Source organism: Rhopilema esculentum, chromosome 16 (genome assembly GCF_057945365.1).
Source record: "Rhopilema esculentum isolate cy_ngs chromosome 16, ASM5794536v1, whole genome shotgun sequence".
Classification (NCBI taxonomy): domain Eukaryota; kingdom Metazoa; phylum Cnidaria; class Scyphozoa; order Rhizostomeae; family Rhizostomatidae; genus Rhopilema; species Rhopilema esculentum.
Window position 1 is genome coordinate 1,638,753 of NC_142830.1, and position 22,332 is coordinate 1,661,084.

At 34.8% G+C, this 22,332-nt stretch overlaps 3 protein-coding genes across 6 annotated transcripts in view; 2 read left to right on the forward strand and 1 right to left on the reverse strand.

The window, feature by feature from the left end:
• Positions 1 to 4,400, reverse strand: part of LOC135682546 (electrogenic aspartate/glutamate antiporter SLC25A13, mitochondrial) — a 34,233-nt gene extending 29,833 nt beyond the window's left edge. Inside the window, exon 1 of the mRNA XM_065197482.2 lies at positions 4,312 to 4,400. Within this exon, the coding sequence (XP_065053554.1) occupies positions 4,312 to 4,350 (39 nt within the window). The 5' untranslated portion in view covers positions 4,351 to 4,400. The remainder of the gene's footprint in view (positions 1 to 4,311) is intronic.
• LOC135682548 (uncharacterized) lies at positions 170 to 16,072 on the forward strand. Of its 3 annotated transcripts, none has more exons than XM_089113218.1 (22): positions 170 to 221; positions 3,316 to 3,497; positions 5,150 to 5,394; positions 5,941 to 5,984; positions 6,136 to 6,206; positions 6,753 to 6,812; positions 7,057 to 7,122; positions 7,498 to 7,641; positions 7,967 to 8,003; positions 8,319 to 8,392; positions 9,322 to 9,379; positions 9,535 to 9,630; positions 10,164 to 10,183; positions 11,052 to 11,129; positions 11,523 to 11,631; positions 12,024 to 12,163; positions 12,446 to 12,506; positions 13,065 to 13,126; positions 13,621 to 13,734; positions 14,275 to 14,403; positions 14,919 to 14,994; positions 15,523 to 16,072. In XM_089113218.1, exons 1-22 carry the CDS (start codon positions 185 to 187, stop codon positions 15,567 to 15,569), a joined length of 1,950 nt encoding a protein of 649 aa, XP_088969344.1. In that variant the 5' UTR covers positions 170 to 184; the 3' UTR covers positions 15,570 to 16,072. The 3 variants fall into 3 exon arrangements, with proteins under 3 accessions (XP_088969344.1, XP_088969345.1, XP_065053556.1); XM_089113219.1 differs by having other exon boundaries at positions 10,167 to 10,183; XM_065197484.2 differs by lacking the exon at positions 170 to 221 and adding an exon at positions 1,429 to 1,590.
• A 122-nt stretch (positions 16,073 to 16,194) lies between these two features.
• On the forward strand, positions 16,195 to 22,329 carry LOC135682097 (cyclic AMP-dependent transcription factor ATF-3). 2 transcript variants are annotated; one of them, XM_065196824.2, is made up of 4 exons: positions 16,195 to 18,672; positions 20,015 to 20,203; positions 20,393 to 20,500; positions 21,219 to 22,329. In XM_065196824.2, the coding sequence occupies exons 1-4, from the start codon at positions 18,640 to 18,642 to the stop codon at positions 21,369 to 21,371; spliced, it is 483 nt and encodes a 160-aa protein (XP_065052896.1). In that variant the 5' UTR covers positions 16,195 to 18,639; the 3' UTR covers positions 21,372 to 22,329. The 2 variants fall into 2 exon arrangements, with proteins under 2 accessions (XP_065052896.1, XP_088969346.1); XM_089113220.1 differs by having other exon boundaries at positions 16,195 to 16,908.
• Positions 22,330 to 22,332: the final 3 nt, after the last annotated feature.

Below are 22,332 nucleotides of genomic sequence, written 5' to 3' on the forward strand. Positions count from 1 at the left end.
GTGCAACTTGAAATTTTGGTCTGCAGCATGAAACTGGTCACCAACGTGCAATTTTCTAATATTTCCTGACTGGACATATTTTTCATGTATGCCGTATATTTAGAAGGCACTATAACAAAAGTCGAGAATTGATAAGGCTGAAAATTATAAGTCCATTAAAAAATGTGGCATTTTTTGTGCCAAAATGTGCCAACAAAGTTTTGGTAATTCTTGGATTTCGGGTAGGTACTTGAATCTAGATAGTTGACGATTTAGGCATATTTTCATTCCATTGCTTCGAATTTCAATCCTCAGGCTTCAGCAAAGCAAAGACCAAGACCCCGTTTACACTGTCCCGTGCAAGTTTGGAACCGTGACAAAACTGTCGCGGTTCGCCCTTCCGTTTACACTAGCACTGTGGAACCGTGACGATTTTGCTCTGCTATCCGGAACAGTTTGGACCCTGCTTTGAAAGCGAACGAATTTTGTACCGTCACGGTTCCGTTTTTGAACGGGACAGTGTAAACACCTATCCGAGACGATTTTGTCACGGATTCACAAAGAGGTCTTTTGTATGGCTGTTTCAGGTAATCGAGGCTTTGATTGTGGCGTAACTACGTTGTCAAATTCTGAAGAAAAGGAAATTCTGAAGAAAAGACAACCACAGAAAAGGCTTGTATTGTTTCCCAGTCCAAGCCTTGATTGGACTTTGCAGTTTTGTAGTCTAAAATAACACTGAAAATTAAAGCCACCTTGTCGTTCGTCCAAGTAAAGTTTTTATCGGCCTTCCACTTCATTTCAACTCTCAATAAAAATTCGATTGTTGACTTCGGCGGCAAAATAAAAGCCTTGGTTGACTAAATACAGCTTCTTCTAAACAATGTTCTGCCATTAAATTCAGAAGCCATTACACTGTACCGGTACAGTGTAAACGGAACGGCTAAACGAAACAATTTGGAACCGCGACAGTGTAAACACTAGCGAACCGTAACGGTACAAAATTGTCCCGGGACAGTGTAAACGGGGTCCAAGATACAACTTTTTGTTTGGATGGGCCAGCTCTGATAAATAAGTGCATAACAGTCAAATTTTACATAATAAAAGTATTTTACTTTCACTTTAGAGTCTGGGCGCAGGCTTATTTTACTTATGCTACTTAAGTTTTGGGGGGGTCAAGGCCCCCTGCCCCCTCCCCAAGTATCCCGGTCCTTGAGCAAAAGCGTAGATCCCAATCGAGCGTTAAGGTAATCATTTATTATTTTTTAACTCCATGTGAAAATTTTCTGCAAACAGCCATATTCCCCAATGTTTACATAGAGCTTTGTTCTATTGGTTTCCAGACCAGGTTCGTCAACATCGAATGACAGTGGATTACGATGTCTTTATTTGTTTACATTCTATGGTCTTGGTTGCCATTAGAATCATAGGGACACGAGGGTGTTATCTTGACAATTGAATGAGATAGTGTTTTCTCTTTCACTTGACCACTCTAAATTCTTGAATAATTCAAAAGTGATGTGATCGTTCATGATATCGGATAAAAGTTTACATTTAAAGACTGCTTGAAAGTAACAGCAAATATTCTTATGGTTCTGTCAAGAAGCAATAGAGGTTTGTTAACAAAATCTAAAGCAATAATATGCAACGACACTGCACACAAGGGACCGCACACGAGTCATGTTATAAACTGCGCTTTGAGTCTTCAGCTCTGAAAGATGTGTCAGTGTAATGATTTGGAAATTGATTTAACAGTAAATTGACAGCTACGATATTTTACATTAATGTTCAATCTAGAAGCCTGGTTACACAATTCGTTATCATCAGCTTAAACTTTGGCTGCCTTTTTTCAGTTCATCAACCGTGACTTGAAAGCATCGCGCAATATTTTGTCTTCAAGGTTGCTCCAAATTTGTTCCACACCATAATGAATAGCCGAGAAAATGAACAGGAATTGGTTAATGCAAACAGCGATATTTGCTTAATTTGAACATCGTTTTATTCTTGTTTTTATTATTTCCTTGAGAATATTTCCTGTATGAGACGCAGGTTCAATCAGGTTGGGCGTTTACGAAGCAGCATTGCATTCCTATGCATTCTGCCGATTTTTACACATCCAATATTTCATTTCTCAACTACCAAATAAACGCTCAGGGAAGAAGGGGTATAAAGTAGTTTCGTAATTTTTTTGGCTCTTTGTTGTTGATGATCGCTCGCTAATCACCATGGTATTATTCAATCTGCACATTCAAACGGCCTGCTAATGATAGTCGTCGAATTTCACTCAGTTACACTGGTGCTCTTAAATTATGTATAGAGTTCATTACCACTGATTGATCTCCTGTCAAGAGCTTCCAACAGTGTATTCTGGTGGTTTGACAATTCTCCTAGCAGTTGTCTAATTGTCTGAATCACTGATTGTTATTGACAGTTCGGGTTTAGGCGGATCAAGTTTTCCAAAGGATAAAACTACTACTTTTTAACTGAAGCAAAATTATAGAAATGCTTAATTATCAGAAAATTTCATGAATCTGAAATAACCCTAGCTGCAGATAAAACAGGGCAAGAAGAATAGAGAATTTTTTGTTATTGTTATTGCTCTAGCAGTTGCCAGAAATATTTCTTGTCTACAGAAGAAGCCAAACAAAAAAAAGTCTACACATTGTTACATGTTACATGTTTCCCGGGGCATAATGAGTATCTAAAGATTCTTGGCTTGAATGCAAAATGCATGTGTAAATTATGTTGCAATCTGTATTAAAGTTCCCAATTCCTAATTAGACTTTCACAGCTCAGAAAGAAAGTAGAATAATAGCCAAAGACCTTTAGTTGAAAAATATATTGAAATAGTCTTTTGACCTATAAAAATCAGAGGTCTCTAAAAATAAGATTGTTTTGTTTTGAATTATGTAGACATTTGTATTCACCATCATGTCACCAAACATGTTTGAGATGATGATGATGCATGCATTAGGTGTAAGGAAATAAAAGTGCAAATTAGAGTTTATCAAATACTTCCATAATGTTGTGCTGCATAACTATGGATGCCTTGAAAGCTGCAAGTTAAGATTATTCTTTATTTGATTACGAAAAACAAGCAAACAAGTTGTTTATGTTAAATTTCTTTCAGATTCACATGACCACAAATGTCACAATCTGACCAGATTTTCACTTTATGGTAATACTGTCACAAAACCAATGTGAGGAATTTGTTTTGAAAATAGCACTTTCAGATTAACATCTGCCAAAAAGTCTCTGAATCTTGCAGCTGCACAGTATCCACAACAATAGGTAGATGCCCTGACTGCATACTTTAATTTTGTTGGTTGTATTTTGCAGATTTCATAAACACAGAGCCCTTCCCAAGAGCAATCACGGATAACAATCCTTATGCAGGCGGAAGGAACAAGCATCTGTATGGGCATCACCAGACACTTTTTGAAAAAGAAACTGACAATACACTGTCACCAAGATCCAAGCTGGACAGTTTTTCAAGGAAACAGCATTTTGTTCACGGAAAGGTAAATTTATTAGAACCTCGTCAGAAAGGTGATTTTATAATGAAATTTTTAGAGACACTTTTCAGGCTAGTTATTATGGAGACAGAACTTTTAAGCATAACTTAGGTCCCTTTTATGGTACATTTGCCTTTCTTTTCTTTCTATGTAAGTGCAATGTTTCATAGTAAAATGTATAATAACATATAAAGTGTTTTACAAAATAAAATGCTGAATTTAATGCTACTAAATGGTAATCATAAGTGAATCTGAGACCAGGTATAATGTAATTTGGTTTATGGTTTATGGCAATCTGGGGGCAGAGGGGCCATGTCCCCCAACCTTTTTGGTAAGCAAAAGTATTTACAAAGAGGCCCTGTTTTGAAGCACTTAATTCAAGTTCAACTAACAGCACTTGGCCCCTCCATTTTGAAATTTGTGGCATGGGCCCTGCATATGGAACAGAATTTAGGACAACATTTTGTTTCAAATCTAATTACCTAACTCCTCTGGAATGTAATTATCCTGTCATTGCTTTGGATGGCTTGAAAATATAGAAGCATGTTTTATACAATGAAACTGCCTTATTTTCCACAGTACGGAGTTATGAGACAATTATTATTTGTATAACTGGATCTTTCTCAAAATTAATTTAAAGAACAGCCGTTGATCAAGTATTTAATCAGATATGAAATTATCCAGTTATAGCAATATCTATTTTCTTGTATTTGTATTTGCTGACATTTGACCTGCTGTGGATGTGCCTGCTCAAGAGCCACTTGATAATTTCATTATTTTATATCTCTGTCATCTGTATGATAAATCAACAAGCACTTACCGATAGAAAAACATTGTAATATAATTCACTATTCTCCATTCAAAGTCTTAGCATAGACATGCCCTCTTTTTCGGTAACTCAATTTTGTGATCCAGGAAAGAGCCACAAGCTTGAAAAGATAATTTTATTCAATTTTGTGGATCACAGTGTGTTTCTTTGAGGATTACGTCTCCATTGTTTGAGAATCTCCATAGAAACAAAAACAAATTACTTCATTTCTTTTGCTCTTTAACTAATCCTTTTGACATTCGCTACTTTTTTCATTGACATTTTACGTCATGTACGATTGCACAGTCTTTCTATTGTCTTTATCTCGGAGCAAATATCATATTAAAGTAACATCTCATTTTGTCTCTGTTGGAAAAAAGTATGCGTGTGCCAGCAGGTTGGATCAGTCCCTTTGTAAAATTTGCTATACTTGTTGCTTGATTGACCGAGCGAATAAATGACAAATTAATTTTGACAAACAAAACCCATTCTTTCCATTCCATCCAAAGCTAAGGCTTCAAGTATATACAACAATAAAACAAACTAGTTACTAAAGAGACTTTTACAAGCCTTGTTGGTCTATTGAATTATCCATATATATTTATATATAAAACGGTTGAATGCCATCAGCCCTATCTTACCTTATCTTAGCCCAATCAATAACTGTTCTCTCTGTGTGTGTACAGTGCAAAGTCTCTTCTCCTTTGAAGTATCTACGATGACTGTTATAAATCAACTTACAATACTATTTTCTGTCGTTCCCTGTTGGCTAGAGATGTTTTCTGAGTTTAAAACGCCTGCATAAAGCACTCGGTTTCTCTGGTAAACCTTGGTGCATTTCTCTTTTTAGCCATCTTGTGGATCGTCTAGCAACACTCTAATGTACGGTGGAATACCTGCAACAGCACCGTATGCTAATACGATGCAAAATAATACAGTAAGCAGAGGGAGTTATGACAGAGGTATGAGGTCGCAGCAAGAACAGAAACAATCTACAGGGTTTCTTTATGGTGAGCATGATACGAAAGTTGGCGTGCCGCAACCACAGAGGCGAAAAGAAAAGGAAGGTTTGCCACCCTGGATGGTTGACAAAACGTTGGTTGATGACTTTTAATAATACCTCATTTTTATATGTAATGGTAAAAGAGGTTAAAAAAGAGTTGCATGCGTAGAGGGGGGTGAAGAGGGCGAAAACCACCTGTAAAGCTAGACCTCTATTTTATCAGAAAACTTCTGATCTTGTCAAAAATGTAACATGGTTTTCTATTTTTATCTAAGAGTTACATTCTCTATCAATTATGCATTGTACTGAAGAATGTCTTTTTAGTGGAGAAGTCCATAAAATCTTAGTACAGAAAATAGTACGACTTGTGGCAGTTAACTTTATCTTCTGTTTATATTCTGCTTTTTCTTGTTTAATGTAGTTATGTTATGTCCAAATGTATGAAAAAAATGCTGATAGATTTTGGTCGGAAAATCTAAATTTCTTGCTCCTCCTACGAAATTTCCTCTCTACGTCAATGTGAAATTAAAGACAAATTTATTTATTGTACTGAGAAGGTTATCCTCCTACGGCTTCTTTGATACCATTAAAGTTTAACGTCTTTTGAATACTTTTTAAATTCCTTCCCATCTTTATAGATCGGCGGAAGTAAGAAAGCGTGAGATGCAGGCAAGAGAAATCGGTAAGGATACTGTCATTTAACTATTAACGTTGTATTTTTTGACTATTAACGTTGACTTTGCTGATAATGTTTTGGTTATAAATGTTAGTCAATATGGTTTTGAGGGTATCTCTGTTATTAGCCAGCAATAAATGTACGGAATTTTTTGTAGAGGAAGATATTGCGAGATCAAGACTTGAGAAAGCAAATCAAAGAGCCCATAAAGCGGTTGAGCAGAGAAAGGTAATTTGAACATTCTATTATGCTTTCAGCTGCTGTAAGCAAGGCGAAAAACATTAATTATACTCTCATCTTTTCAACAGTGCTTTTATGAATTGTACTGATTTGCACCTATTAAATCTGTTGATGGCTTTGTCAAGCTTAGGCGTAATGATCTTTTCCCCTGCTAATTTTTCAAGCACCTTGCATCTTCATTTATTTTTTTATTCACCTGTTCTTTACAATATTTCTTGCGTATATCAAACGGAATTTCGTTTCTGTTAATTTTACAAGGAGCATTTTGTTATTATTTGAGGTTTCATGGTTATAGACTACATAGAAGATCGGTGTATTCCCTTTGCCTAGTATCCCTGAATTAATTTAGTGAGGGTGATTAATTTACTTTCCGTTAGTATCCTCCAATTATACAAGGTTTAAGTTAGGTTGAATGGTGGATGCTGATGCACCATAGGCCCGATTCGTTCTTAATGTTGTTTACTGCAAATCGTCTTCCTTTCTCTTTTGTTGTTGACAGCCTAAAGAGATAAGCGAAATATTTTTGCTCAACAGGACTTGGAAATGCTACAGAGTTACAGACCTTGGGGAAAACCGGGAGGAGGAGCACCACGTGTAAGTATCCATGAAGCGTAAGAATTCTTGATCGAGCAGAACAGGCTAATGGACATTGTCAAGACTAAAATCCTTGCCAGAAGCTAGCGAAAAAACAATTCTAAAATCTAAAATTTGACGACACGAGACTTACACTTCCTTTGAAATTAATAAATTTTGATCTTCAGTGTCTCAAACCTTGTACCGCCTTTCTTTTTCAAGTTTTTTCACGAGCAAGGCTTATTCCGCAAACTCTGGTTTTTAGGGCTTGGAAAACGACCGAAATGCAACAATGAGAACCCGGAATGTTGGACTGCTTGGAGATGATAAGGTATTGTGATGCTTTGTACGATTATCTGTATAGTGTTTAGGGGAGACATCAGAGAGACATAGATTCATTATATGCAACCAAGAGCTATTTAGAACCAAATTTTCTGTGCTTTGTTAGAAACCTGTTTAGGAAGAACTGCCGCATCATTTTTTGCCGTCCTGTACCATCAAGACCACTTGACACGCAGACTCTTATTTACTGAAATGCTACACAGTTTACATGTACTTCTCTAATTATCCCTCGCATAAAGGAAGAAAATTTTTGCTTCTTGAAAATGTGCCTAATACGTGGGTATACGTTAGGAATATAATTTGTAAAATTTTGTTTGGTTTGTTAAAGAAATACTTTCAAATACTTTCTTAATTTTTTCCAAAGGACCAAGTTTTTCCGTTCGGGAAACCAGGAGCTGGTGCCCCAAATCGAACCGAGTCAGGACGATTGAAGACAAAATTAGCCGGAGATACGACTGTACGACTAAGAGCTCATAAAGATGGCCGTCCGGTAGATTTCATACCCATGGTTAGTATATACCGCTTTTCTTTGTATAGAAAAATGATTGATCTTGTACATGATGTTTCCGCGTCTGAAAATATTCTATGTAATAGGTTATCTTTTTTTTATCACCTATTGAATCACAAGTTGTATGGAGCCTAAGTGGCTTTCGCCGAATCTACATTGAATTTTGTTTTTTGGTGCAGGAAATCTCTCTGCCTCAAGTTATTTTTCACTGCTAAAATTTAATTTAAGACTTAGCCACGACTTCGCAATGTTAAACATTTAGAATTGTCAAGAGAGCCTTTTATCCCTATTTTGTATGGGTGAGCAATTTCCCTTTCTCTTTCAGAAAAATGCGAATACAGATGAGTACAAAACTGAACTAGGTTTGTTAAATTTTTATTTGCCCTTTTAATTATTTTGCAGCTTATTAAATATGCAAAACTTGTTTCATTTACTTGCATACCTAAATGCAAGACGTGGTAGCCCTACAGATGATTTAGAATTCGCATGCGTTCACTCACGTTCAACAAATCTAAAATAATTGTTAAGTGCCCTTGAGCCTTTGAATAGCTTTGAGTCTTTTCCCGCTTTGCTGTTTTATTCAAAAAATAACATCTGTATTGTAATTTTGCCTACAATGAAGACAACTTTCTGTTTCATTCTTGGTGAAAGATTTATAACATTTGCTTACTTCATAGATAGGCAGGCAGAAGAAACAAGGCACCGAAGACATTGGGAGAAAGAGCAGGATTTTCAGCATGACCTGGAAACGGTAGGTAGCACCATGACTATTGTTGAACCTGGTTTGAGCAAAGGAAAAATGTTTATTTTCCACAATATGCTGTGAATATATGATTGTTCTGTATCTGTTCTAAGATTGTACTGTTTGAAGATACTTTGATAAGGAGCATCTAGACACATAGATCAGTACCTTTCTTTATAAGAATAGTCGAACGAAACATCACCATCTTTCAGATTTAAATTTGCGTGACATTACTTTAGCATTATACATCTCCACACTTTGCTACATCATAATATATGTATTCTTGCATATGTAAAAAGATTATGCCAAATGAAAAGATAATTCAGAATCCTATGCTAAACCATTACCTACCGCTGTTTATTTAATTGTTTCAGAAATTTTTTTGAATATGTCACAACAAATTGCATTTGATTATTCTCAACTTTTTGGTAAACTTAGGCTTCACGCTTTAATATAACGTTAAAGACTCATTGCTAACAATGAGCCATTGCGCTACCCAAGCATCCCATAATGCATTTTTAGACAGTCTGAAATCAACTTTAGTTAATCCGTAGAAGTTTACTGCCATTGTTTGGATCGTCGCCACGCTCGCAAAGGCCTATGGTTAGCAATGTGTCTTTAACCTCTTTAAGGCTCTTTAGGCTATGAAAACAGATTGCTACCAGAGTAGCTAAGAAATAAGGCAAAAACGGAGCAAGATATTATTTTGGCGATCAATCAGTTTGTATTAGTTTCTAGTTGAGCAGTTCAGTTCCTACCAGTCAGGTTGGGTTTATCAAAAGGTTCCGGTTTTTAATTGATATGCGTAAAAGTATATAGATTAGTATAGAGGGTAAGTTATAGCGAAAAAAGCGAATGCAGGTTACTGTCTCATCTCTCATCGGTTTCATATGAGAAACAAATTACTCGTTGGTACCTTAACATATCGTCTTTTCTAGCTGAGGTATGATCCTTATGGACGCCCTGGTGGAGGAGCTCCCTTGAGAGCTGACGATGGTGAGTTTCTTTTTAAGGTGGACGCCTCACTTTTAAAATAATATAGGTGTTTCGTTGGAAATCATGGTATATGCATGTACATGCCATTGTACTATCTTATATCATTGTGTTACCATGTTCATCCTGCTTAACATTTTTGCCTGGATTGATTACAGGTACACATAAAGCAGGACTTCCACTGCAACTCTCAAACGACATCTATGAATTGAGAACCAAAGAACCAAGAAACTCGCATAATTTTTCAGGGAACGGTAAGTAACTCTTGCTGGCTAAGTTTGTTTCTCTCTCGGTCCCTTGTAGTTTCAGTTCCTGCCAAAATCCCTTTAAGTAAGTCCAAATTTATGTTGTTTTATGTTATCATTGCTTGATATCATAGACCACACGAGGCTTGACAGTGGAAATTTAATTGGTTATGGCCTTTTTGATTCGTCTTTCGAATTTTAATGAAACGTTGCCAATCCACGGCATTCAGTACGCTATGTTTTGCTATTTCCTGCCACCTTCATATTTTATCAAAGCTTGGCGAGAAGCAAGAAAATTTTTTTATCTAGATATCGATGTTTTATACTCCCGGGGCTTTGAATTTATAGTAATGTCATTTTGAATTAATAATTACAGAATAACATATGTAAACATTATGTTTATGGCCTTCAAGAGTTTCTCTCACATTCTACTTTTCTTTCCTTGAAAAATAAGCAGTATTTACCTTGCTTTTCATTTTTAAGAATTTTTGATTGATTAAAAAATTTATATGTTGAAAGTAGATTTTTCCCTTTTCTTACAGTAGACGAAGATTATAACCAGGTTTGTTCGTTTATTTTTCCCGTTAATACGTCACTTCTGTGTTGTATTTTGCTAAATTGACAAATATATTCAAATAAGAAAAATGATTTAATCTATTTTAATGAGCAAAACAACGCACTTCTAGAAGACCGAAATATGCAGAATTTTTGCCATGTTTAATGATTATCAACGAACATAAATAAAACCCGACAATGATACTAAGATCTGTTTTAGAATATGGCTTACTATTTGAAATTAACTTTTTTTTCCATCTTCTTTTCTGGTACAGTAGAAACCTGCATAAAAGAACTTGGGTTTTTTCTGGCAGCCTGAATAGGTTCTTAATTCACTAACTGCTGTTATACATTTACGCCTGTAAGGTTCTTAATAAGGTTCTTCTATGCGTACAGGCCTTGCACACATTAACAAAGTTTTCCACTACAAGAGCTCTCACTGACAGTTAAAACCAGCTTTATTCTTCCTGTTAAATTTCAGCCAATCAAATGTATTTGTCTTATTGGGTTGTCCAATTAGAATGCAACATATTTAACCTAACTTACTTTAAGCTGGTTTAATTTGCCATTTGAATAGGGTAGAAGAATGCCAGTCTTAAAATTCTTTTTCATTATATATAGATATAAGAACCTTTACAAGTTTCATCTCTTGGGTGTTCTTATTAAGGAATTTAAAAGATAAAATTTCAGCCTTAAGGCTCTTATAAAAAAAAGGTTCTTTTATGCGGGTTTCCACTTTATTTTTTAGTTATGTTCTACTCATTGTGTCATCCAAATGATATAGATAGCTTTTTTCGTCAATTTTTTGCTTGGAAATTTTCCATAGCAAAATGGTTAGTTTAGAATAGATTTATCCCGCAATGTTTTTGTGTTAGGCAATACTTCCAAAACCAGATGCATCGAGAAAAGAGAAACAGGAAGTTCTGAGGAAAGAATACTCAGATGAGGAAATGGTTTGTTTCTAAGAACCTTACACATTAGTATAATTGTTAAGAATCCTTGCTTACAAAGGGTCATTTTTTTGTAGAAAATCACTATTCGCATTCCGCATTCCTATTAAATGAATTTTTCGCATTCACCTAAATTTGATCAATCGCAAAATTTAAAATTTTCCTTCCCATTTAAATATATATCCTGTTAGTCAGAGTCTGAAATTTCCTTATAATCCTGACGAGTATTGTTTAAGCAATACTTCGATCTAGTTTTTTTCAGAATTTATGAGATTATTTATCCCATGGTTCGTTGATTTTACGAAAGGACTTTGCTTTATTTAAAAGGTTTTGTCTTTTTGCAATATATTCCATGGCTTAGTTTTTATTCCAAAGTCGATACTTTGCTCTTTCAAGAACCAGGGATTTCAATTTGGAATGCCAGGAGCCGGAGCCCCAATCAGGGATAAGAATGGCAAAATTGTGGCCCATGGAAGACAGACACTTGTGAAAGACAAGACTGGAGGTATGATTATTCTAATGAGAGTGGTAGTCTAGCTTTATTAGCTCGTTGTAAGAAATTCGCTTGCGTCATAAAGATGATTTTGCTTGTAAGCTTGTCATCAAGACTTAACTCGAGTCACTGTTTTCCTTTAAGATGCCCTTGCGCGTGATCGCATCGTATGCTAGCGATTGGTCAACTCACCATTCAATTTATCGTTATCATGTTTGATTGTTATTTATATTAATCCGAAACTGAAACATGACTAACAACATAATCTGAAAATTTCCCACCGACTGTGTTTTTTAATTTAATCTTTTTAACCTCCATTTTCTGCAATGCTTTTGTCTGTCTTGAATGCCCATTCATATTTGCTCCCAGTCCTCGAGATATAGCTTTCACAATTTCTCTTCAAGCTCTTGTTAAATCTCCAACTAAACCAAGGGAAGACTCAACGTACTTTCCATTTGGTAAACCCGGCGGAGGAGCACCAATCAGGGATGACAGAGGGCGAGTTCGTGCGGGCGTGACAGGAGCAGTCGAGAACGAGAAAACGGTGGGCAAAATTTAAATCCGGGCACTGTTGCATTTGACTTGTGTTGGATAGGCTAGATCTTCTCAAATTATAAAAGTTTTTTTACGTCTCCTTTGATCATAGAAATACCGTAGGTGTTTGTCTCTATCACAAAGTTTTTCAAGTAGATCTTTTTAGAATATAACTGTTATTGAAACGCTGTTATTGAAAATTTGAAGATATGTTATAAGACCATTAAGTGTCCGTTTTTAATGCTCAGATTTCTTTCGCCCCTGTAAATTTGTTAATTTTCTTATTTTTCAGGGTAAATCAAATGCGAACCAAGAAAGTATAGAAGCAAAGAAGGAATATCTCTCCACCTTGAGTACATATTGATTATTTTTGACATTATCTTCATTATATAATCTTTAACGAATATGTATCATTCATTCCTTATCTCACTTGAAGAAATTCCAGTGACAAAATGAAAATATTTTCATATATTCAAATTTACTTTTTGTCTCAAAATATATCCTTGAAGAAAATTTTCCAAAGCCTTTGTCCTGCGATTTCTGTGACCCTGAAAGTAAATTCCAGGCTTAAATACCGAGTTTAGCCAGCCTTACCGACTAGATATTCTTTGGTATATGCCTGACTGTTTGACATCTTTCTGTTTTGAAAAATCTATATTTGTCGTATAACGCTCCTCTGTGGCTGTCTCAGATCTACAGGACACCAAATCTTTTCAATTATGTTTGCACTATTTTCAGAGCTGATATAGTTATGTTTTCATATTTTCCACTGCGAGAAGAAAAATATTTATGCTCAAGTGTGTTCGTTTGCTTACTTTTCTTGATGTCGGTGGGTGAAAGTTTAAGATTCATGTATTTCTACCCATATGTATCTTTTTAACAGTATCTAAAAGTATTGTTTTCTTCAACAGGGAAAATGCAAGAGGAAAGAGAAAACCAAAGGAATAGAGAGAAAAGTGACATTCTTGAACCGGTTTGTTTTTGTTTCAATTTTCCACGAGAATTGTTATTGTGCTTAATTGTGTGAAATGATTTGATAATACGTCATCAAAATGTGAAGCACGTGAAAAATCAAATATTTTTGCGTTATTGAATTTCAAAGTACAGCAAAATACTGTCCACAGGCATCGGTACTCTGGGTATTGCCATTCACAGTTATGCACCAGTTTTTATTTGTAAGGAAACTTCATTAAAACTATGTTGTTCAAACCTCGTCTTAAAACACAATCAAAAAGTGTATAAATACATCCAACTTCTTTGATTTAATTTTTCCCCATTGTGCCAGATACCTAATTGCCTTATTAAAAAGACTGTTATCTCACATTTTCACCTTTTCTGCCTATCATTGCATATTTGCCAATGGAGGATATTAAAAATCCCTAAACTGAAATGCAATTATATTCGGCAAAGGTCATTGCATCTAACTTTCATATTCAGTTTTTCAAAAAAATTTCATTGATTCTCCAGGCACCTGCCGTCTCTCAGTGGATACAACGCGGCGCGGTAGGTCGCCCAAAGTATGATCCATACACGCACCAAATCAAGGCTGATCCAATCGTCACTTCAGATGTCACAAGACAGGTAAGTCATTTACATCGCCGTTACGGTCATTGTCTTTGCTGCCATTTTCTTGCACTTGCCTTTGTAACAGGCATGCTTTCTGTAATTGCACGAGTCCATAAATACGGTTGTAAAAAAAGCTATCCGTTACAATTTTTGAAGTCGATTCAGATCAAAATGAATTTACACAATTTTGTACATTAGAGTGTGATTATAGCTCTATGATTTTTTCAGATTTTTAAATGTGCTAGATTTTTTGAGTTAAAAAGTACTCAATTGTTTAATTAATTTCTTCAAATCTGTTCTTTATTGAAAAAGTACGTTTGTTTTTTTCAATTTATCAATTTTTCATTACTATGATTTGAAGTCAATTTTGCTGATGTAATTTTAATCAGTTTCAAACAAAGCCTTCTAACAGTTATTTCAAAGAAGCGTCGAAAAATATTCGTTTTCTGATTCAAGGGTTAAAATCCCAATTTGTATGTCTTGTTGTTTCAGTAAATTCTCTTGTTTTAAAAGTCACGAGGAAGAAACTAGAAGTGAAATTGTAATTTTTCACAGAGAATGAACATTCATCCACAAGCATCTGATAAGAGCAGACAATATCATAACGAGCTGGATGAAATCGTTAGACAACGAGAAGAGAGGAAGAAGAAAGACTCATTAGAGCAAAGACAGAAATCAGTTGAGGTAAATCTAGGCCCACGTCTGAATGTCTTCAAAATACCAAAATATTTGTCTTTTTCTCGCTCATTATCTTTCAAGAGTAGATTCTTACACAGCAGTTTTTTAATAAGATCATTTTTTGTATTTATCTTAATTAATGATAACCTAATTCAAAAAAAACTTTATCCTAAAAATGAATGAATAAATTTCCACCCTTTATCATTACAATTAAGTTTTCCTTGGCGCCTACTCCTTCGATTTCTAAATTGTATTACTTTGAGGTCTTTCTTCCAAATATTTTCTAGATATTAATGTTAATACAATAAAATATAAATTCAATCATTTGTTGAGTTTCCTGTTCATTTTTTTACGCTAAACGGTTATCCTAGCACACCCTTGGTACAAAGTTTTTCAACCTTTTCAGTACTTGAGAAGGGCTCGATAATTGCAAGACTTGATAACCTATCTTGTGACCCGGAATGTTTATTATTAACTTTGTATTGTATTCTATCTTATCTCTTCTTATCTCTTCATTACAGCATGCCAAAGCAATGGAACGAGCCTGGGGGAAACCGGGAAACGGTGCTCCAAACATCGATACTAAAAAGGCCAAAAGTAAGACGTTTTCTTGGTTTTAAATTTCATATGTTGTCCAGCTTTAAATGCAGATTTTTATGCTTCCTTTTTTTCTATATTTTTAAATTTACTTTGCGAACTAAACCTGCTAACTTAACCAAAGTTAATGTATGGTAAAATTCTGTACGTTCCAGGGGATCTTTTAACATACAAACTAGCAGGGAATTTCTCCAGCAGGCCCTTGAATTTCTTACCAGTGAAAATTTCTTAAAAGATCTCCTGATACGTTCTTCTGAACCTCCAAAGATTTTAAAAGCTGAAAAGTGGCTGTATTCTCTTTCTTTTTCTTTCATTTTCTTTGTTTCCTTGATTCTACAGTCCCCTGTAGTTACGCTCTATCTGAAAATTCATGTAAAATCTTCTTAGCACATCTAAGCAGTAAATTATTTCGTTACTTGTAAATGCTGGTAGAGTTTTATTTTCATTCATCTCTCTTTTCCGTTTCCTTCTCTTAAATTTCAAAACGAAGCATCAAAAGCCTTAACCTTTTTGCGTTCTCCTCCGCAGTTGAAATGATGCCAGCCGATCATGGAATGAAATGGAGAGACAATTAGTTACCATAGAAACGAACCATGGCAAACGAAACTAAGCAAAGGGGATTTTTGTTACTACCGATGCATGCACACGTATATTTAGGTTTTTATATAGATAATGTAACGGTATTGTCTTCATTGGCATAGGTATTAAGCATGACTTTGAAAGTTACTCTTAATAAACCCATGCATCCTTTACTCAACAAATACAAGTCAAAAATTTTCACTTCCTCGTTTGCAAGTGAGAGTCATAAAATTTTGAAAAGATAAAACCTAGAATAATCCAAAACCTTTGGGTTGTGAGAACCCATTCAAAGCCTGGGCGCTCTCAACATTTCAAGCATCTGGAATTTTCCTTTATAAAGTCTTGCCTAATGTCTATTCATTTCAATTTTATATATATATCTTAATATCTAATCAATTTGTACTCATGTAGCCTTTGGTTTTCTTCTGTATAAAGAAATACAGTAAAATTATTTATTTCAAGGCCTTACCACGATTTTTTTATCATCTATTAGCTCCAACTTCTGTTGCCTCGATTTTTCATTTCACTGCTTCGCTTTTACAAGAATCTGAGCTAGTATTTCAAATGTTAATGATATAAAACAAGGTAATATTTTGCTGAATTCCGTAACATTTTTTTTTTGGAATAGGGTTAACTATTTCCATCTTTTTTAATCCATCATTAAATGCTCTATCGATCGATATGACGTATTTCGCACTACCAAAGCCGAAAAATTGCCATTTGCAAAAATCAGTTTCAAAAAGTTTATAGGAATCGTAATACACAGGAGTAAAGAAACGTGAGTCTGCATAATCGATCAGCACAGGAAAGTTTAGCAGATCTGGATGTTTTACGTTTTGAAAATTGCTTTATTCAGATGCAGAAAAGCGTAATGTTTGCTGCGGATTGAACTATAAACGCTGCACCTTGTTATAGGCACCCATTGTAGACCTAGAAGATCTTTATCATTAAAATCGTTGCCAGTTTCTGACCTCAGTTATAATTACCCATTTGATTCTAGGAGATTAACCTTTTAACCCAGTTACTTTTTTCACACCTATAGGGTCATGTAGTCATAAGCACAAATTGGCAAACAAAGTAACTTTATTTTCAAACAATGTTGACTGATAATATAGTCTTCAATCGAGATAATAGGTATTACTGGTAAGGTCAAAGGAACTGAATGCCTGCCTTATCGAATCACCTGCCAAACCGAATGTTACCCATAGCATCTAGGTACGAAAATCTGGGCCTAAATTCTGCCTAAGCGACCTAGCAACCAAAATCGTAGTTGTATTATCGGCAGTGATCTGGCTCTTGAAAATTCATGAGATGGATTTTACCCTTTACCAAGAGGTTTGTTCTTTAGTCCTATCTGATTTTTTATTTTGTTAAATTTAATGCTATATTTTTTCAAGCTAAGGGGATTAGTTCAATAAGTATAAAGATATATTGAGCGAAAATGTATGTTAACTAGATGAACATTTACCTCTGGCAAATATCTTGTTTATTGAGTATACATCCATGATGATAAAGTTTGTGTCTTCAGCGCGAGAATCTCACGGTTGACTGAATGCACGAAAACAACAATAACCCAGTTGCTTTTTCACTGTATTAAGAGGGAAGAAAATCTATCTGCTGAAAGGAGGATACTCATGCAATAATCTTTTTTACTTGCTAAACATTCCTCAAAACATCAGAAATATTATGCCTAGAATCAAGGGTCTCTTGGAATGAATTTCAGCGTAATGCACTTTTATTAGTGCAAATATAAAACATTTTGGTGTTGAAATTAATGCATTATGCCTTGAAGCAGAAAATGATTTTGCAAACTGATATTTTTTCTATGCAAGTTCGTAATTTTAGTTTACAATAGTTTACAATAATGCTCCTACTGCTCTCTCAGTTTTCCTCTAAGTCAAATATCATGTGCAGAGCTTATCGCTAGGTCAAACGTTTAATCTAAGTTTCCTGTCTTATTAGATGAGATAGAGCCACTGATAGCTACAGCAATAACTGCTGTCCGTTTATCAATACCGATCTTAGAGCTCAAGGTCCCCTTGCACGAAATTAATTGATAGGCTGCAACAGAAACTTTATCTCGAAGATTGCGTTAGTTGTTATGGAAGATTGACAGAGGAAGAAACAACACAACAGCCTACTCTGAGGAACGAAAATGAGGCTCTCGAGATTTTAACTTAAATTGTTTTCATGCGGTTACCATTGCAAGTAGTCAAGATTTGTCAGTTGAGGCTTTCTATGCTACTTTCAATAATTCAATTCCTTGGGTTTTTATAAAGAAAAATTTGCAGGGAATAAAGATATAGTTAAATGAGAAACCTATAGGGTAAAGCGCGGTTGTTACAAACACAGAAGAAAACTGACCTTAAGGTCCACTCGCCCTTAGATTTTTCATAGCATTTCAATGAGATTTTAACTTAAATTGTTCTTAAAACATAAAATGAGAGTCAAGTTTGAGTTGCGGGATTGGTTAGGCCTTTCGAAAAATTTAGCAAATGTAGCCTTTCTCTAAACACAGATCTAGGCTTGCAATGTCTGCGATTTGAATGTTATTGTTGAAACAAACATGATGGAAGTAATCAGAGAAAAGGAAATAAAAATTGATTCTTGGAAGAGCATCCTTTTACATCCGTTTAACTGCAAATACAGTCTTAGAACACGGTACAATTTGCCGCCATCATGCCGAAATGAAAATTCTTCATGGTTCATTGAGCAGGAAATGAACCATTTCATATTGCTTGTTATTTAATCATCCAAAAACAATAGATTAATTGTGACATGTGTTATAATCATGTCGATGCGATATATTGTTAATAGAGAAAGATTGCTTATCGTATTTCGCAACTGTTTAAGCATGTTAATGAGATTTTATCTTGCACCGGTCCTAAACCATTCACATCATAAGAAAGTTAGAAATATTTTCTCCAATCAAGCGTGAAGCCTCTCAACAATAGGATATACCGGCACGTTAGCTCGACTACTTCCTCGTAACCTTCCTAGTGGACTAGTCCATGCTCATTGTGAACTTCAAGGTCGACTGTTATTCCTTTTGACAAAAGGATTGCGATGGATCATGCTGAGCAAGGAGAGTTCTGGATGGTACGTTCAAATGAATAAATCACAGTTCCTTTGATTCAGTATTGATTATAAAATATAATCAATGGCATTTAATCTAATTATGAAATATAATCAATAGCATTTACTCTAACAGCATTGAGATGAAAGATAAGCACATGTGAAAAGGTTTGCACGAGGCAAAATGAGTGTTAGTATCTTTTGCTGAATCTGGAAAACAGCGACAGATAGATGGTCATATCAACCTTTATCAATGTGATTTTTCATCGTGTTTTTTCGGACCCTTATTCTGACGTTTTATGCTCTGAGGAGTGTCAGACGAAAAAGCTTCTAGCCAATATGTTGTAAAATTTTTGCTTTTTTCAAAGCCATTTCCAAATATAAAACAAAATTAGAAATGGTATCCACTCCAATTATTGTGGTGTATTGTGTTTCAAACAAAGAAGAGAAGCAGGCCGCCATTTGATGGTGATAGTGACATTGGGTCTTTTTGGCCATGCAATACAAGAAAGCCAGGTTGTCGGAGGCCGTAGGTTATTTGAAAGAAGAAGCTTCCCTGCGAGCGGAGCGAGCAGAAAATCTTATGACCATGCCCTTTAGATTAGCTTAAAATATTTTTCAGAATATTTCTAGCAGTTTTTTTCGTGCAATCATTTAAAACATTTATGTTTTTTTTTCAAAACATGTTTTTATTACATTTGATTAACTTCAGTCTTAAAATTTACATAATTACTTTATAAGACCCAACATGCCTCGGCTTATTCCTTGGAATCTTAGCAATACCAGGATTTATTGCATTATTCTTTTTATCTATTTCTTTTCCAGTATTCTTTCTTTTTTCTTAAAAAACACTTTTTGCATTATGAAGTGCGTTTGTGATTAAATGTATGTTATTTTTATTGTTAAAGCTGGTTTTAGTTGAGTTTCACACGTAGATTGATTCTATTATCTCATTTGACTTTTGATTATAGTTTGTATTCATTTGTCTTTATTTTAAAAACATAAAAATCAGTAGTATTCACTGCACATTTTTCAATTCACCACAGCACATTTTCGATTCATCACTGCACAAATTGGTCATCGCTGCACCTTAAATTAATCCTTGCATTAATACCTGTAAATACATTCGCAGAAATCTCCATTAAGGAGCACCTACTTAAGACAATGTCCAAATCATACGAAAAACGTTTTTTTCCAAAACGTTTTTTTCTGTTACTAAAGTCTCCTTTAAAATAACAGCCACAAATCTCACCATCAAATGTAAACTTTGAGTCTAAAGGGCCTGTTGTATATGGCTACCATTGTAAGTAGTCAAGATTTGTCAGTGTTTTTATTATCTAATAATTGTTGCTTGTCCTCTTAAAAGTCGATGCCTGTTGTCTTGCCCTCTTCACCACAACCATCACCAGCATCACCAGTAGAGCCACTGGACCTTAGGGATATTGGCGACCTGCCTGTGAAACTAGAGCTACGGTATGCTATAGAGTCGAGAAGAAACGAGAAAGGTTTAGATATTCCACCCACAATGGTACAGCCAAAGAAACTGAGACTCCAGGTAACAATACTTTTATTTTATCCAGGCTGTCTGCATTATCATGATGATTATTATTCTCAATTTGTACTCATTCACGTAACGGTGAACAATATTTATCAGATCATATATAGATAAAGCTGGCATTTTGCATGTATTTGGTAAGATATCCTTCATGTAAAGCAGTTTGAGTAATGCAAGGATACTTTTCAGCTCACTCCAGAAGAAGAGGAAAGGCGAAGAGTCAGAAGACAAAGGAACAAATTAGCAGCATCGAAATGCAGGGTGAAGCGCAAAAATCATGTTCGCTGTTTAATGAAGGTATTTTGTTTGTAGCCTGTTATAAGGGACTGTTCTAAATACATCAGTGGCAAATCATTGTTAGACGTTACTGAATAAACGGCGCGGCGGATACCACTACAAAATTTTGCAAACTCTTGACTGGTGAAAACATTGATGAAAGCAAAACTTTTGTTAATATATCTTCGCAAGAGCGTACACATATATACAAGGTAATATACAAGGTTCTCTCACTCTGGTAACCAGTAAAAAGTGGTTCAAAGTACCCCAGAAGATCGATACACAGTGATTTCTGTCCAATCCAAAACCAACTCAAATTTTTCTGATAAAATCAAAAATTCATGATACAATTAAACGCAAGTTCGAAATCGAAAAAACAACAAAAGTTCTGTAAGAAATGCAATACTTGTTAGAGAGTTGCAATGCAATACTACACGCAAAAAAGGAATTCAGTAAAATCAATATTTCAATATTTCCTATTTCCAAAGTGAGATTGTTCCATGAGGTCCACAAATTGAAAAACATGAGTTTCAGTGGTATAATATTTGATTTGATATGCATGGATGACGATGTTTAAGGCGATCAACAAACACTTTTCCATTTTTTAATACAAATTGACCAATCAGTGGGTGTGATTCAACTCATATGCTTATTGATTGGTTAACATTGATTGACAGATGGTTCAAGCCATTGTTATATCTGTCGACTACCTTTAATGGATTCATTTGTTTTGTTTTAGCAATCTGACGATCTTACAAGAGCCAACAACAAATTAGAAGTAGAAATTGCTAAGCTGCGTCACGAGAAAGACAAGTTAATGGACGCCCTAAAAGCCCATCTTTGCGCTAGAGGTGAACACCACCAAGAGAATAGGAAACGAAACTCTGCATAGTGAAACAAACTTAGGTAGCTACTTAAAAGAATGAAAATTAGCACTTAGAACGCAGTGAAATAGTTCGTGAAGGTGGAATCCCGTAAGAGTGACTATAATGTGAATATGAAGTTCCTTAAGAGATCAACATAACTTCCCTATTAACTGTTCATTTTGACCCCACAACTAATAGAAATTTGACTATATAAAAACGATACCCTTTTTAACAGATTCTCAAAAATGATAACTTTACTCGGATCTAGAATAAAAAATATGCTTCTCTGGCGTTGAAGTAACTGCGCTTAAAGGAATGTATTGTTGTAGGTATCCGTTTCAAGTTTGTATTTAAACGCTTCATAAAAAGTTCAGTTGTTTCAGAAATCTTGAAAAGGCTCAGGTTGGCAAAATATTGTCAGTTTTCCGCAAAAACACCCACGAATGGTATCACACATACCATTAGGACCCCATTTTTGGCAGCTCTTGACTTCAACATGACATTGTATGTAGATGACTTTGAAACGAATCATTTCTTGATATTTTGTATTTAGTTTTTCATATTCTTCTGGAAGTGTTTAATATTTGCATTTTTGGGAATTTTTCTATTTTCTTTTTACAAAAGAATTAATAGGGTTTTGAAAATAGATGTTCTAAAAATTTGTATACAGATTTTTAACTTTTAAAATTTGTAAAGTTTGAGATTTTCTCAATTTTTCATACATGTGAGATGATTTTCGTGTTTTTATGTTTTTGTATCAACAAACAATCATTGTAAATAGTTTAGTGATAATGTAAATTTTTTTGTGAATCATGTTTTTTCAAATTTTTTTCTTGAGAAATGATGGATGATAAAATTATGATATGAACTTGGGCTCGGTTTTTTTCGAGATCTGATCAAATTTTTTTATCCAAGGAAATCAAATATGGGCCATTATGGGCAGATAAGCTGAAAAATCAAGTTAACGAATTGAAAAACACAAAAAAA